Raw genomic sequence first — 15426 nt, 5'->3', positions numbered from 1 at the left:
TCCCCAGCCTCCCACCCTTCTCCTCCAGGAGGCCCTGAGCCAGGACAACTTTGACATAATTTTGCAATAATTATCACTTGAAGAATTGCCACACAGGAGCTAGCGTCGCGAGCGATCACGTCAGCGGGAGAAGCGCTGACCAGCAGCCGGAGCCCACCCAGCCCACTGCCCTCCCTCCAGGGGGCACGGCTGTCTGTGCCCAGGCCAGGCCTTCAGCCCCTCTGACGCATCTTCCCTCCCCTCCCCTGCAGGAAGCGGGCAGCAGGTCACCCCAGCCAGGTTCCCCCCGGCCCAGGTGAAGCCGGAACCCGGTGAGAGCACCGGCACCCCAGGCCCCCACGAAGCCTCCCAGGACCGCAGTCTAGACTTGACTGTGAAGGAGCCCAGGTGAGGCGAGGCCCCTATGGGAGCCAGCCCTGGGAACCGCACCTTCGAGCTGGAGCCCCGGGGTGGTCCTGCCGGGGCAGTTGCAGCGGGCACGGCTGAAGCCCCAGGGTCGGGCAGGGAGGGTGAGCCCCAGGGCCCAGGCCCTGGCTGTCTGAGCCCAAGCCCCTTGGTTTGTGTGTTCTAGTAATGAATCAAATGGCCATGCAGTCCCGGCAAATTCATCTCTTTTATCCTCGCTTATGAATAAGGTAAGAGCCATCCATCACACGCCTCCCGTTCCCCCACCCAGAGAAATTAAAGCTGTGCTGGGGGGTGGGGGGATGTGTTTGTTTTTTAATGTTTTGCCTCTAATAAGATGAGTTTGTACCATTTAAATTTTGAGGCCATTTTTCATCGGATATAATTTCAGAGCCACTGCTTACAAATTAATTTAATGAACTGGCTGAAGAAATATATTCCAGCCTCTGACACCTTTTTTTCCCTTCAGATGGAGGGCTCCAAAAGCTTTTCCAGAGCCCTTCAACTTCGTTCGTGCCTCGTTATTAATTTTATTTATTTATTTTATATATATTTTTGTTTGTTTAAAAGGAGAGGGGGGAGGGGGGTCTAAAGTGGGAGCAAAACATCAATTTCCACTTTTCGGGTTGAGTAATGGTCTCGGACGCCTTCCGGAGAGGTCGCTCTGGAATATTTATTTTAAATAATGCAGGGTCTTTGTAAATTATACATCATCTCAAATATATTTTTCCCCTTCACATGATACATTTGACTACAGCAAGATTAATTCAGTTACTATACACAAGTGACTGCCCTGAGGAGGGGCCGGGCCTGGGCCGGACCTCTCGCTGCAGGGGTCCCAGCCGGCACTTGGTGGGGAAGGAGCCTCGCTGGCCTGTGGCGTCCACTCCTTGGCCACTTGCTCTCTTGCTCTCCTTCCCCTTCCTTTGGCCTCTGCCCCACGTCCCCTCCCTTCCCTTGGAGCCTTGCAATGACCCCTCCCGGCCACTGCAGCGAGCCTGTCTGAGTCTCACCCGTGAGACTCCCTCCCTCCTTCCCTCCCTCTCTCTGTCTCTCCTTTGTGGGCCTCCTCTTGTTCTCAAGGAATTCATAGGGGTTCCCCATCCCTCCTCCTTCTGCGCTTCTTTTGAAAACCTTCTGGCAGGAAAATAACCAGGGAGCCGCAAAGTCTGGGGAAAGATGGGCTGCAGCGTGCGCCCTGAGTCGTGGCCTCGGCTTGAGTGATGGATCCTGCGGCACGGGCTCATGTGGAGGAGCCCTGAGGAGGCCTCACAGCTCCTGGGGTCAGGGCAGCGCAGCAGGCTCTCCATTCAGAGAGGGCCTGGCCACAGCCAGAGCCAAGCAGGCAGGCCGTGTTCTCTGCTGGCTCTGAGGGCTCAGTGGGTCCCAGCAGCCCAGAGCTTCGACTGTTGCTCCCCAGGCAGCCTTGTCTGTGTTCCAAGCTACCCCAGCCCCATGCTCGGCCTCTGTCCTCACAGATGTCTCAGGGCAACCCTGGCCTGGGCAGCCTGCTGAACATCAAGGCGGAAGCGGAGGGGAGCACCGCTGCAGAGCCCTCACCCTTCCTGGGCAAGGCCGTGAAGGCGCTGGTTCAGGAGAAGCTGGCAGAGCCCTGGAAGGTGTACCTGCGCAGGTGAGGGACTGCCGGCTGCACCCACCCGTCCTCCTGCAGCACCCGCCCCGGGGCCCCAGGCTCTCCTCTAATGCCGGCTCCTCTGGCTAGGTTTGGTACGAAGGACTTCTGTGATGGCCAGTGTGACTTCCTCCACAAGGCCCACTTCCACTGCGTGGTGGAGGAATGCGGCGCGCTCTTCAGCACCTTGGACGGGGCCATCAAGCACGCAAAGTGAGTAGGGTGCTAGGGGTCATTTCAGCAGAGCCCCACTGATCCCAGCCTGGCTCTGGGGTGGGTGGGGCTGGGGCTGCCACAGCAGTTCCCGCTAGACCACAGAAGCTGAGTTGGCTTCTCAGAGGTGCTGCCCCAGCAAGCGTGGGCTTCCCATCCTCCTTCACACATGCAGCCTTCAGCCAGGGGCTCTGAGCCCCTGTCCAGGCCCCGCCTGGGGCCCTGAGCAACAGCTGCTGCTGCACCCACATTGCCAGGGCACCCATCAGTCCCAGCACATGCTCCTTGCAGAGCAGGCCAGAGGGGCGCAGAACCCAGCTGGAGAGACTCGGCTGTGACCTGGAGCAGGAACCCTAGCTGAAGGCCTTTCCAAGCCACAATATTACATCTCTAGGTTACCTTTGACCTAAAATAATGAAATGAATTTGTAAATCCCATTGAGTTAAAAGACTTCGAGCCTAACCGCCCACTTATAAGGGAACTCAGAACTTGCAATCGTTTAAAACAGATCTGCAGTGCTCCCAAGGCTTTTCCAGCCGCGTAGGCACCCTTGGCTGTAGCACGTGGGAAGCCTACTGTGAATATTGAGAATCCTACCTTTAAGACCTCCGAGCAGGTTCTGGAAGGAAGGGACTTCCTGGGGCAGGGCCTGCTGTCACACACATGGAGGAGCTGGGGATTGAGGAAGGGCACAAGTAGGAAGGCATGGTTAGGCCCAAGCCAGGAGCCCAAGTTCGGACCCAGAGGACATGGTAGTTTGCCCTCCAGTCCTTCTGTCCTGGTGGGGTCACAGGAGACTTCCGGAGCTGAGTGATGGGGACGAGTAGGGACGGACACCGGGGTCCAGGCCTGTGATGGGGTCACATGCGTGCCCCTCTGCACCTGTCTTCACTGCCCCCCATGAGACCCCTCTTCTACCTCTCGCAGCTTCCACTTCCGGACAGAGGGAGGAACAGCAAAAGGAAACGCAGAAGCTGCCTTCCCAGCCTCAGCTGCCGAGACCAAACCTCCCATGGCCCCTCATCCCCTCCGGTCCCTCCTGTCACCACGGCCACGGTGTCCTCTCTGGAGGGGCCCACTCCCAGCCCGGCCTCCGTGCCCTCCACCCCAACCCTCCTCGCCTGGAAGCAGCTGGCTTCCGCCATACCCCAGATGCCTCAGATCCCAGCGTCAGTGCCTCACCTGCCCGCCTCGCCCTTGGCAACGACTTCTCTAGAGAACGCCAAGCCCCAGGTCAAACCCGGATTCCTCCAGTTCCAGGAGAAGTGAGTCCCTTGATGAGCCGGGAGTCCCGCGTTCCCCTCGCGTCTCGGGAGTAGGTGCTAGCAAGGGCGCTAGGAGGCCCTGTTTCTCACTGCGGATGGCGCTGCTGTCCCCAGCTTCTCTGGGGCATGGCCACTGGGTGATGTCCTTCTAGCCAAAGATGCTGCTGCTCCTACCTCACTGCCTGTCCCAGAGCAGGCCGGCCAGCATGGGCCAACGGTGGCGGCAGTGGCCGCTGCTCCTGCAGGGCATGTGGTGATCCTGCCAGGGCCAGCTGGGGTGGACTGGGCATGGTGGTCCTCAGAGGACGTCTCCCAGCCTGACAAAGAGGGCTGCGTCTCCCTCCAGGCCTCTGTATTGGCCTCCTCTGTGGCTCACACCCATGGCTGAATCTCTTCAGGGCACGTGAAGTCACAGGTGGGGCACGAGGGGCCAGGCCCCTCCAGGCTGTCACTGGCCTGCACAGTGGTCTGAGCTCTTGGGTGGAAGGGACCCTCCTCACTGGATGGTGGTGGCTCCTTGCAGGGAGAACGGTGACTTTGTACTGTCATGTGTGCGGCTTCCTGTTCTCAATAAAAGTAATAAATTGGATTATTTATATCGCCTGAGTGGCAGCTGTCCTCCCTCTCTGAGCACCTGGGGCTGGGCCCACAGCATGGAAGGGGCCGGGCAGTCTTCTCCGTTCCCCCCACCAGCTTCCCCTCCCCTCCTCCTCCCCAGAGTGGCAGCTCAGGTTTCCCAGGCCTGGTCAGAGTGCCCACTGTGGGTCCCCTGGGAGGGGACTACAGTATTGCCAACCAGAGTGGAAAGCTGGGACCAGTGTCCTCCCACACACACCCCTGTGCATCCTGGAGGCGGCCCAGGGCAGGCCAGCACACCGCCTCTGCCCCAGCAGCTCTCCCACTCGCCGGCAAGTGGGGTCTGAGTGGGTGGGCACCATGGGCTCCGAGCTGACCCTGGGGAGCCCAGCAGCTATGAGCCCCGAGGAGCTGACACCAGGCACGTGCTCCTGCTTGNCTCGCTGCAGGGGTCCCAGCCGGCACTTGGTGGGGAAGGAGCCTCGCTGGCCTGTGGCGTCCACTCCTTGGCCACTTGCTCTCTTGCTCTCCTTCCCCTTCCTTTGGCCTCTGCCCCCACGTCCCCCTCCCTTCCCTTGGAGCCTTGCAATGACCCCCTCCCGGCCACTGCAGCGAGCCTGTCTGAGTCTCACCCGTGAGACTCCCTCCCTCCTTCCCTCCCTCTCTCTGTCTCTCCTTTGTGGGCCTCCTCTTGTTCTCAAGGAATTCATAGGGGTTCCCCCATCCCTCCTCCTTCTGCGCTTCTTTTGAAAACCTTCTGGCAGGAAAATAACCAGGGAGCCGCAAAGTCTGGGGAAAGATGGGCTGCAGCGTGCGCCCTGAGTCGTGGCCTCGGCTTGAGTGATGGATCCTGCGGCACGGGCTCATGTGGAGGAGCCCTGAGGAGGCCTCACAGCTCCTGGGGTCAGGGCAGCGCAGCAGGCTCTCCATTCAGAGAGGGCCTGGCCACAGCCAGAGCCAAGCAGGCAGGCCGTGTTCTCTGCTGGCTCTGAGGGCTCAGTGGGTCCCAGCAGCCCAGAGCTTCGACTGTTGCTCCCCAGGCAGCCTTGTCTGTGTTCCAAGCTACCCCAGCCCCATGCTCGGCCTCTGTCCTCACAGATGTCTCAGGGCAACCCTGGCCTGGGCAGCCTGCTGAACATCAAGGCGGAAGCGGAGGGGAGCACCGCTGCAGAGCCCTCACCCTTCCTGGGCAAGGCCGTGAAGGCGCTGGTTCAGGAGAAGCTGGCAGAGCCCTGGAAGGTGTACCTGCGCAGGTGAGGGACTGCCGGCTGCACCCACCCGTCCTCCTGCAGCACCCGCCCCGGGGCCCCAGGCTCTCCTCTAATGCCGGCTCCTCTGGCTAGGTTTGGTACGAAGGACTTCTGTGATGGCCAGTGTGACTTCCTCCACAAGGCCCACTTCCACTGCGTGGTGGAGGAATGCGGCGCGCTCTTCAGCACCTTGGACGGGGCCATCAAGCACGCAAAGTGAGTAGGGTGCTAGGGGTCATTTCAGCAGAGCCCCACTGATCCCAGCCTGGCTCTGGGGTGGGTGGGGCTGGGGCTGCCACAGCAGTTCCCGCTAGACCACAGAAGCTGAGTTGGCTTCTCAGAGGTGCTGCCCCAGCAAGCGTGGGCTTCCCATCCTCCTTCACACATGCAGCCTTCAGCCAGGGGCTCTGAGCCCCTGTCCAGGCCCCGCCTGGGGCCCTGAGCAACAGCTGCTGCTGCACCCACATTGCCAGGGCACCCATCAGTCCCAGCACATGCTCCTTGCAGAGCAGGCCAGAGGGGCGCAGAACCCAGCTGGAGAGACTCGGCTGTGACCTGGAGCAGGAACCCTAGCTGAAGGCCTTTCCAAGCCACAATATTACATCTCTAGGTTACCTTTGACCTAAAAATAATGAAATGAATTTGTAAATCCCATTGAGTTAAAAGACTTCGAGCCTAACCGCCCACTTATAAGGGAACTCAGAACTTGCAATCGTTTAAAACAGATCTGCAGTGCTCCCAAGGCTTTTCCAGCCGCGTAGGCACCCTTGGCTGTAGCACGTGGGAAGCCTACTGTGAATATTGAGAATCCTACCTTTAAGACCTCCGAGCAGGTTCTGGAAGGAAGGGACTTCCTGGGGCAGGGCCTGCTGTCACACACATGGAGGAGCTGGGGATTGAGGAAGGGCACAAGTAGGAAGGCATGGTTAGGCCCAAGCCAGGAGCCCAAGTTCGGACCCAGAGGACATGGTAGTTTGCCCTCCAGTCCTTCTGTCCTGGTGGGGTCACAGGAGACTTCCGGAGCTGAGTGATGGGGACGAGTAGGGACGGACACCGGGGTCCAGGCCTGTGATGGGGTCACATGCGTGCCCCTCTGCACCTGTCTTCACTGCCCCCCATGAGACCCCCTCTTCTACCTCTCGCAGCTTCCACTTCCGGACAGAGGGAGGAACAGCAAAAGGAAACGCAGAAGCTGCCTTCCCAGCCTCAGCTGCCGAGACCAAACCTCCCATGGCCCCCTCATCCCCTCCGGTCCCTCCTGTCACCACGGCCACGGTGTCCTCTCTGGAGGGGCCCACTCCCAGCCCGGCCTCCGTGCCCTCCACCCCAACCCTCCTCGCCTGGAAGCAGCTGGCTTCCGCCATACCCCAGATGCCTCAGATCCCAGCGTCAGTGCCTCACCTGCCCGCCTCGCCCTTGGCAACGACTTCTCTAGAGAACGCCAAGCCCCAGGTCAAACCCGGATTCCTCCAGTTCCAGGAGAAGTGAGTCCCTTGATGAGCCGGGAGTCCCGCGTTCCCCTCGCGTCTCGGGAGTAGGTGCTAGCAAGGGCGCTAGGAGGCCCTGTTTCTCACTGCGGATGGCGCTGCTGTCCCCAGCTTCTCTGGGGCATGGCCACTGGGTGATGTCCTTCTAGCCAAAGATGCTGCTGCTCCTACCTCACTGCCTGTCCCAGAGCAGGCCGGCCAGCATGGGCCAACGGTGGCGGCAGTGGCCGCTGCTCCTGCAGGGCATGTGGTGATCCTGCCAGGGCCAGCTGGGGTGGACTGGGCATGGTGGTCCTCAGAGGACGTCTCCCAGCCTGACAAAGAGGGCTGCGTCTCCCTCCAGGCCTCTGTATTGGCCTCCTCTGTGGCTCACACCCATGGCTGAATCTCTTCAGGGCACGTGAAGTCACAGGTGGGGCACGAGGGGGCCAGGCCCCTCCAGGCTGTCACTGGCCTGCACAGTGGTCTGAGCTCTTGGGTGGAAGGGACCCTCCTCACTGGATGGTGGTGGCTCCTTGCAGGGAGAACGGTGACTTTGTACTGTCATGTGTGCGGCTTCCTGTTCTCAATAAAAGTAATAAATTGGATTATTTATATCGCCTGAGTGGCAGCTGTCCTCCCTCTCTGAGCACCTGGGGCTGGGCCCACAGCATGGAAGGGGCCGGGCAGTCTTCTCCGTTCCCCCCACCAGCTTCCCCTCCCCTCCTCCTCCCCAGAGTGGCAGCTCAGGTTTCCCAGGCCTGGTCAGAGTGCCCACTGTGGGTCCCCTGGGAGGGGACTACAGTATTGCCAACCAGAGTGGAAAGCTGGGACCAGTGTCCTCCCACACACACCCCTGTGCATCCTGGAGGCGGCCCAGGGCAGGCCAGCACACCGCCTCTGCCCCAGCAGCTCTCCCACTCGCCGGCAAGTGGGGTCTGAGTGGGTGGGCACCATGGGCTCCGAGCTGACCCTGGGGAGCCCAGCAGCTATGAGCCCCGAGGAGCTGACACCAGGCACGTGCTCCTGCTTGCTAAGGGCCTGTGGCAGCAGCGCTTCCTGGTGGGGCCGAGCACCCATCTGCAGTCTGTCAGTCAGCCGCATCCACTGCGGCGCCCATGCCACCACACCAGCCAGGGCCTCACGGCACTCTGCCAGGGCTGGCAGCACCATCCTTATTTTCCAGTCCAAGAAGTTATTCCAGCCATCCTTATCTATAATCCTGAGGTGTGGCCGTGGAAACTACGTGTCCCAGCATGCAATGCTCTGGGCACCCTGCATATTGCAATTCCTGTGCACCATGCAGAGCTCCTAAAAGGAGGCAGAAATGCATGCTGGGATCTGTAGTCTCTGGCTGAGTCATCCTGTAGAGCAGGACAGCAGCCCAGGCCATCCCTCTTGGTGGTACCGCTGGTCATGGGGGAGTGAACTCCAACACAAGCGAGGTCAGGACACCAGCAGGGAAGGCTTGGGAATGGCAATAACCTTCTGGGCTGTGGTTTCCTTCCAGCGATCCTTGCCTTGCCACGGACTGCAAGTATGCCAACAAGTTCCACTTCCACTGTCTCTTTGGGAACTGCAAGTACGTCTGCAAAACATCTGGCAAGGCCGAATCCCACTGCCTGGACCATATCAACCCCAACAACAACCTGGTGAACGTGCGAGACCAGTTTGCATACTACTCTCTGCAGTGTCTCTGTCCCAACCAGGTCAGCATGGCGGGCCGGCCCAGGAGCAAAGTAGGGGGCAGGGAGGTGCAGGGCTAGCTCAGGGCACAGGACAGGCACCTCTTGGCAGAGGCTCCATTTCTGACACCTTGCTTAAATGGGCCTCCCGTACTCTGGAAAGGGCACTGTCTGCCCCTAGGCCCCTGGAGGCTCCTGGGCAGAGGTCCAGATTGGTGCTAGTTGGTGAGGTCTGACACCTGAGTGGTGACTCAATGCTGGGTAGTCACCATGCCTTTGACATCATTCTTGCCTATCCTGGAACTAGCTTTATGCCCCCTTTCTCCAAAGCCCTAGAATTTTCTAACAGGCCCATTGTCCATGCCCACACAGGAAAGTCAGATCAGATTCACCTTAAAGGCCTGACTCCCAAGACCAGGAGGGGCTGCCTGAGGGGGAGCCTGCGTCCAGGTGTGCTAGGATAGAGCAGTGATGTCTGCCTAGGTCTAGGCATACAAGGAAGACTGTTAAAATAGGTTCACGATGTCTGCTGTAGGTATGGGATTGCAGATGGACTGCAAGGTTACCAGGTTAGGATGCTTTAGTGCAGTGACTAAGGGCATGTACTGCTTTTTTTTTTTTTTTTTTTTTTTTGGAGATGGAGTCTCCCTCTGTTGCCCAGGCTGGAGTGCAATGGTGCAATCTCGGCTCACGGCAACCTCTGCCTCCCAAGTTCAAGCAATTCTCCTGCCTCAGCCTCCCGAGTAGCTGGGATTACAGGCTCATGCCACCACACCGGGCTAATTTTTTGTATTTTAGTAGAGATGGGGTTTCACTGTGTTGCCCAGGCTGGGCTCGAACTCCTGAGCTTAGGCAATCCGCCCACCTCAGACCTCCCAGAGGGCTAGGATTACAGACGTGAGCCACCGTGCCCAGCCCTGCGCTGCTTTTTAATATGCGAAAGGTGTTTCTGTGATCATCAGCTTCTGAGAGAGAACACATGTGCTAAGGGCCCACACCACAGTCTCAGGCCCGGGGGAGACAGGAGGAGCTCATGAAAGTCATCGCCTGTCCTGACACTCCCATGTCTCCCTGCAGCACTGCGAGTTCCGAATGCGCGGGCACTACCACTGCCTCCGCACCGGCTGCTACTTCGTGACCAACATCACCACCAAGCTCCCCTGGCACATCAAGAAGCATGAGAAGGCGGAGCGACGGGCAGCCAATGGCTTCAAATACTTCACCAAGCGCGAGGAGTGTGGCAGGCTAGGTACCGAGGGCCTGGGCTGCGGGCAGGGACTTCCAGTGGGCATCAAGGCCATGGCCCCTGTGGCTTGGGCCGCCTCTCCTGGTACCCGTGTCCTGTCCCCCACCGCAGGCTCCATGCTTTGTTGAAGGTGTCCCAGATATCACAGGCTAGGCACCGTCAAGCTTGTGCAACAGTCCAAACCCACAGAGCCCAGCAAGAAGGGTGGGGGTGACTCATGCAGGGCACTGCCCCTCCACCCCCAGACAGCGGCCCTGGGACCTCATCGTGAGCATCCAGGGCCTGGGCATGGTTCTGTTTTCCTTTTCTCATCAAGAAGTCGAGCAGGGAAGTCTTAGGAGTTCGAAGTTCTTTGCTCTGGGATCTCTTTCCATGGCTTTCATGATGAGGTTTTTGTCCACAGTGAGCTACAGTTTGTCCATTCATCCATTTTGCAGTTACTTATGGAGGGACAGCTCTGTGCCAGGCTGGGTGCTGTCACAGGGGTGGGGGTGGTGACGGTGGTGGCGGCTCAGATCTAGTAGGGAACGGTCAAGTTCCCCATGGGCTCAGCTGGAGCATCCGTGACCCGGAACCCAGGAAGGGGCTGCTGTGGCTTTGGGAAGGGAAGCCACTGATGCCTGAGAGGTAGCGGTGCTGCTGGGAGCTGAGTCTCGGCCCCTGTGCACGGCCTGCTGAAGCGGCAGGACTCTCCCTAGGAAGAGACCAGAACCCAAGGGCAGGCGGGAGCCAGGCCATCAGGCAGAGGTGCCTGAGCTGCAGGCAAGGCCCGTTGTGGCCTGGTGGTCGTGGCAGCAGGGGTGGGGGCTACTGCAGTCTGGTCCTTCCAAAGGTGAAAAGGTGACATATTCAAAGTCAACCGCCAGAAAAAGGAAACAAACCTTGCCTTCAAGTATGAATTCAAAAAGGAGTTCTCGGCCAGGGAGAGGGCTGGTAGCCAGGCCAATAAGTGTCAACACTCGTGGCCTGTGCTGTTCCTGGGCTCAGTTTACAGATGTCAGGGTATTCTGCAGTTGCCGTTATTTACTCAACTTGTGGTGTTTTTGGTGATAATTGGGGCCAAACAAAGCTGGGGGATGACAGAAGACACCTGGCCAGCCTGGGCGCCATGGCAGCGGACAAGCCCTCACCTGCCTGCCCCAGGATGCTGTTTCAGTCCCGCCTGCTCTGTTTGTTCTCGGCCCAGAGCAAGGCAGGGGGTGCTGGGACCTGGGCAGAGGGGCCAGCAGCACCCTGAGCTTCCCAGCAGAGATGTGGGGACAGGTGGCTTGCTGAGAGGTAGCTGGCCTAGTGTACAGGGCCCATGAGGGTCCCTTGCCCTGGAGCTGTGCACCTCCCCGCGTGTGGAACAGGGGATGGGGACCAGCCCAGCATTGTCACTTGCCTCTGTGCCAGGCTGGAGAGGAGGCCCAGGGTTTGGACAGCCAGGTGGCTTTGGACTTCCTGACCTTCCTCCTAAGAGTGCCACCTTGGCGCAGCACCCTTCCCCCAGATGCCATCTGCCTTATTGGCCACACTGCCCCCATGCCTAGAACAGTGCCCGACAGACCCTGGAAGCCATGAGTGCTGGCCAGCTGGGGGGCTTATGCCAGGTGGGGCTATGTCCACAGGCTGCAAGTACAACCAGGTGAACAGCCACTTCCACTGCATCCGAGAGGGCTGCCAGTTCTCCTTCCTCCTCAAGCACCAGATGACCTCCCACGCACGGAAGCACATGCGGAGGATGCTGGGGAAGAACTTCGACCGTGTGCCCCCCTCCCAGGTGAGAGCCCTCCCCAGGTGAGAGCCACCCCCTCCAGGTGACAGCCCAGCCAGGGTGGCGGGAATGCACCATGGTCCCACGCTCACTCTCAGGCCTGTGCTGCGTGGAGCCTCAGCCTGCCCTCTGTGGGCAGCATGCCCCACAGCCCCACTTCCTCAGGACCACCATGTCCTTTCAGGGCCCCAGGCCTGATGGATGGTGAGACAGATGAGATGAGTGCATGGACTACACTGGCTGCAGCCCAGGCGCCATGTCCTCTGAGTCATCCACCATGGACCGGAGCTGCTCCAGCACCCCCGTGGGTAACGAGAGCACTGCGGCAGGTGAGCTGCAGGCAGGGGCTGCTGGCAGGGCCAAGCCCCACTCCCAAAGCCCAGCACCGGTGGGTGCAGCTTGGGACAGAAGGTCCGGGGCACACGGCCTCCGAGGAGGACAGGCTGGTGTGCAGCAGAGCCAGCTGGTCTGTGGGACTGAGTCACTGAGGCCCCTCCCGCCATCCTCCCGCCTCCCCGGCGCTGCCCTTCCTGTCAGTTTCCAGGAGAGGACCCTGGGCCGGTCCTCTATGAGCCACAGCGGGAGCAGCGCAGCCCTGGCCTCCTTCCTCTGCTGCCTCCCACCTGGCCTGGGCCCAGCGCCGGTCCTGCCCGGCACACCTGCCCATGTGACCCCTGGCACCGCCCTGCCTCTCTCTCCTCCTGCCCCCTCTTCTTGTGTCCCTCTCTCTGCTCATCCGTGCACACATTTTCATGCCATACCTGCTTCTGCCATCGGGTTTCTCATTTTGGTTCTTTCTGTTTGTTTGTTCTTTGTTTTGGTTTTTTTTTTTTTTTTTTTTTTTTTTTTTTCTGCTTTTCTCCACCCTCTCCAGGCTGCCCGGCTCCTCCTCCTCCTCCTCTTCCTCCTCCTGCGGCCGCTGGTGATGAGGCTGCCCGCGCGGCCCCGCAGCCGCCAGCGACTCCATCCTTCTCGCCGGCCACGCTCCGGCCGCCCCTCCCCCCCCTCCCCTGCCTCTTCTCTCCGTCCTGTCTCTCATACTCTCTGCTCAGTGCCACTCTCGGAGCCAGCCGGGGCCTGGCCCATCCCACCTGCAGCCCGCCCAGCTTCCCGCCCGTCACTGCCACTCCAACTCCAGTAAAAAGTGACGTCCCCCTAGTTCAGGATGCTGCAGGTAATGCGCATATGCCTTCTCACCGCAGTCCGTCACTCCAATCCACCCTCTAGGCCATGCTCCGGGGCCTGACCCTTTTCTGCAGCCAGCCAGGCCAAGGACGGGGCCGCTCTGCACCCCTCACAGCCAAGCATCCCCGAGACTAGAGAGCATAGTCTCCATCCCAGGGACAACTCCTCGTGGCTCCTGCTCAGTGCTAGGCAGGCCAGAGCATTGCTGCTAGGGATTCTCCCCTGTTCACAACGGCTCAGAGTCCCAAAGAGGGCCGATCCTGCTGGAGGCCCTGTGCGGTCTGCCTTCCTCGGCCTGGGGCAAGGCAGGACCTGTCCCTTCTACTCTGAGGAGTCCCCCTGGGATCTGGCACTAGGGAGCGGTAGAGGATGCTTTCAGGAAGGTCTGCTGGGGTCTGGGACCTGCCCAGATTCAGAGGGTCCAGATTCCAGCCTGAACCCCGGCCCACACCCAAAGCTGAGCAGTAAGTGGAAGTCTGTGGACTCAGGCCCCAGCAGTGCTCAGGGGCAGAGGCACCTCCCATTCCACCCCCATATCTGATACCCACTGGGATGGCATCTGCCCGCCCCCTCCCTTGAGCGTAGATACCACCCGGGTTCTGACTCCTCTGCTAATTTTTGCCTCACGTTCTGCCTGAGTACAGGCCCCAGGAGTTACGACTGGGGCAGGGCCGGGCCTCCCCCACCTCAGGGACTTCCGGCCATTGGAAGCTCCGCTCTGACATCACCAGACCTTGTGACTTCAGACCCAAAGCAGCTCCTCACCCACCCAGGTTTTGGGCCTGAGGCCATCCCTTGCCCCCTGCCTGGGTGCCCCCACACCGTCACAGCCCTTAGTTTCTCTCCGTTTTTGTCCACTCAGGGTGAGCGATGGGGCCTGGCCTGAAACGGGCAGAGCAGACATTTGGTGGCTAGAGTGACTGCTGGGCCTTCTAAGCAGGCTCTGGGAGAGCCAGGCAGGTCAGCCATGTGGGAGGAGCCCAGAGGCTACCCACGTGCTGGTGGGGCTGGTCAGAGAGCTTCTCTTATTGTTTGTGGGGGGTGGCGTGGGGAGCCAGGACTAGCTGCCTGTGCCTCTGGCAGGAGCTAGGGCTTCCCCTCACCCATGGCCATAGGGGCACAGGTGCCTCCCAGAAAGGGTTACAACCCTGGCCTTGGCAGGGGGGCATCCTAAATCCCAAGAAGCAGTCTGGGCCAGCTGGACATAAATGGGCTCAGCTCCCCCGGCTGAGCCCCTGCTCTGGTCCTGACCCAGGTAAATTATGGCTCTGAGCAGAGGACAGAGGCATTGAGCTCCCTGAGGCCTAGTCCTCCAGTAGGGCTGTCCTCTCCCAGCCCTTGGGGTAGACAACCCCAACAAGACCTTAAAGAACCTTTTGGTACCAAGGACAAGGTGCTCCTTAGGGCAGGGAGTTGCAGCCCCGCACAGCCCTGGGGCACTTGGCACCCCTACTGTGAGTAGGCAGCTCCCCCTGTGCAGACAGGCGCAGCCAGGGAAGCCGGGTAGCCTGCGGGAAAGGAGCGGGCCTGTCCCTCATTAGAGGCAGGCGTAGCTGGCGTCTTGGCACGAGTCCAACTTGGGTAATTGCACTCTGCCGACCTAGATTCCCCCCTTCAGCTTCAATTAGCGCCAGGACGTGTCCTCACTTCCCACCCAAACTGGCCAGGAAGCAGCCACCACGTCCCCCAGAGCTGGCTGGGCTGCCACTCGGGGGGAGAGGCCTGTGAGGTCCTTCTGCAGACAGGGATGAGGAGGGGGAAGCCCGAGACCCCTCCTGTGCCGGGGTAGGGAGGGGCTGGGCAGGAGAGGCCTCCCGAGCCAGGGTAAGCCGAGGGCTCCCTAAATGCCGCCCTCTGGCGCCATGCCAGATCAGGGGTCCCGTGTGGGTGTGACCCTGGGATGGTGCCCACGTGGGTCCCCCTTACGCACTGACCTCCCTGCCCCTCCCCAGGGAACACCATCTCCATGCCGACAGCCTCGGGGGCCAAAAAGCGCTTCTGGATCATCGAGGACATGTCGCCCTTCGGCAAGCGGCGGAAGACAGCGTCCTCCCGGAAGATGCTGGACGAGGGCATGATGCTGGAGGGCTTCCGGCGCTTCGACCTCTATGAGGACTGCAAGGACGCGGCCTGCCAGTTCTCGCTCAAGGTCACCCACTACCACTGCACGCGTGAGAACTGCGGCTACAAGTTCTGCGGGCGCACGCACATGTACAAGCATGCGCAGCACCACGACCGCGTGGACAACCTGGTGCTGGACGACTTCAAGCGCTTCAAGGCCTCGCTCAGCTGCCACTTCGCCGACTGTCCCTTCTCGGGCACCAGCACGCACTTCCACTGTCTGCGCTGCCGCTTCCGCTGCACCGACAGCACCAAGGTCACGGCGCACCGCAAGCACCACGGCAAGCAGGACGTGATCAGCGCCGCGGGCTTCTGCCAGTTCAGCTCCAGCGCCGACTGCGCCGTGCCCGACTGCAAGTACAAGCTCAAGTGCTCGCACTTCCACTGCACCTTCCCGGGCTGCCGTCACACGGTGGTGGGCATGTCGCAGATGGACTCGCACAAGCGCAAGCACGAGAAGCAGGAGCGCGGCGAGCCCGCGGCCGAGGGCCCCGCACCCGGGCCTCCCATCAGTCTAGACGGCTCCCTGTCGTTGGGCGCCGAGCCGGGCTCGCTGCTCTTCCTGCAGTCGGCGGCCGCAGGTCTGGGCCTGGCGCTGGGCGACGCGGGCGACCCCGGCCCGCCC

The 15426-nt window shown here is 60.6% G+C and overlaps 2 protein-coding genes across 5 annotated transcripts in view; both read left to right on the top strand.

The window, feature by feature from the left end:
- CASZ1 (castor zinc finger 1) overlaps nucleotides 1-7416 on the top strand; it is a 157233-nt gene extending 149817 nt beyond the window's left edge. For 2 of the 4 annotated variants that reach the window (XM_017887994.1, XM_017887995.1), the window contains 5 exons: nucleotides 252-387; nucleotides 572-635; nucleotides 1884-2038; nucleotides 2129-2251; nucleotides 3179-4112. In XM_017887994.1, coding sequence (XP_017743483.1) covers nucleotides 252-387; nucleotides 572-635; nucleotides 1884-2038; nucleotides 2129-2251; nucleotides 3179-3467 — 767 coding nt within the window. In that variant the 3' untranslated portion in view covers nucleotides 3468-4112. Of the gene's footprint in view, nucleotides 1-251; nucleotides 388-571; nucleotides 636-1883; nucleotides 2039-2128; nucleotides 2252-3178; nucleotides 4120-6487 lie in introns of those variants that run through there. The other 2 variants (XM_017887996.1, XM_017887993.1) reach the window with 2 other exon arrangements.
- A 4290-nt stretch (nucleotides 7417-11706) lies between these two features.
- LOC108539323 (zinc finger protein castor homolog 1-like) overlaps nucleotides 11707-15426 on the top strand; it is a 4868-nt gene continuing 1148 nt past the window's right edge. Inside the window, exons 1-3 of the mRNA XM_017887914.1 lie at nucleotides 11707-11824; nucleotides 12370-12669; nucleotides 14633-15422. Of these exons, the coding sequence (XP_017743403.1) occupies nucleotides 11722-11824; nucleotides 12370-12669; nucleotides 14633-15422 (1193 nt within the window). The 5' untranslated portion in view covers nucleotides 11707-11721. The remainder of the gene's footprint in view (nucleotides 11825-12369; nucleotides 12670-14632; nucleotides 15423-15426) is intronic.

Source organism: Rhinopithecus bieti, unplaced genomic scaffold, assembly GCF_001698545.2.
Source record: "Rhinopithecus bieti isolate Rb0 unplaced genomic scaffold, ASM169854v2 scaffold_16234, whole genome shotgun sequence".
Classification (NCBI taxonomy): domain Eukaryota; kingdom Metazoa; phylum Chordata; class Mammalia; order Primates; family Cercopithecidae; genus Rhinopithecus; species Rhinopithecus bieti.
Note: the sequence above shows the minus strand (reverse complement) of the source record. Positions and strands in the feature narration are given on the sequence as shown.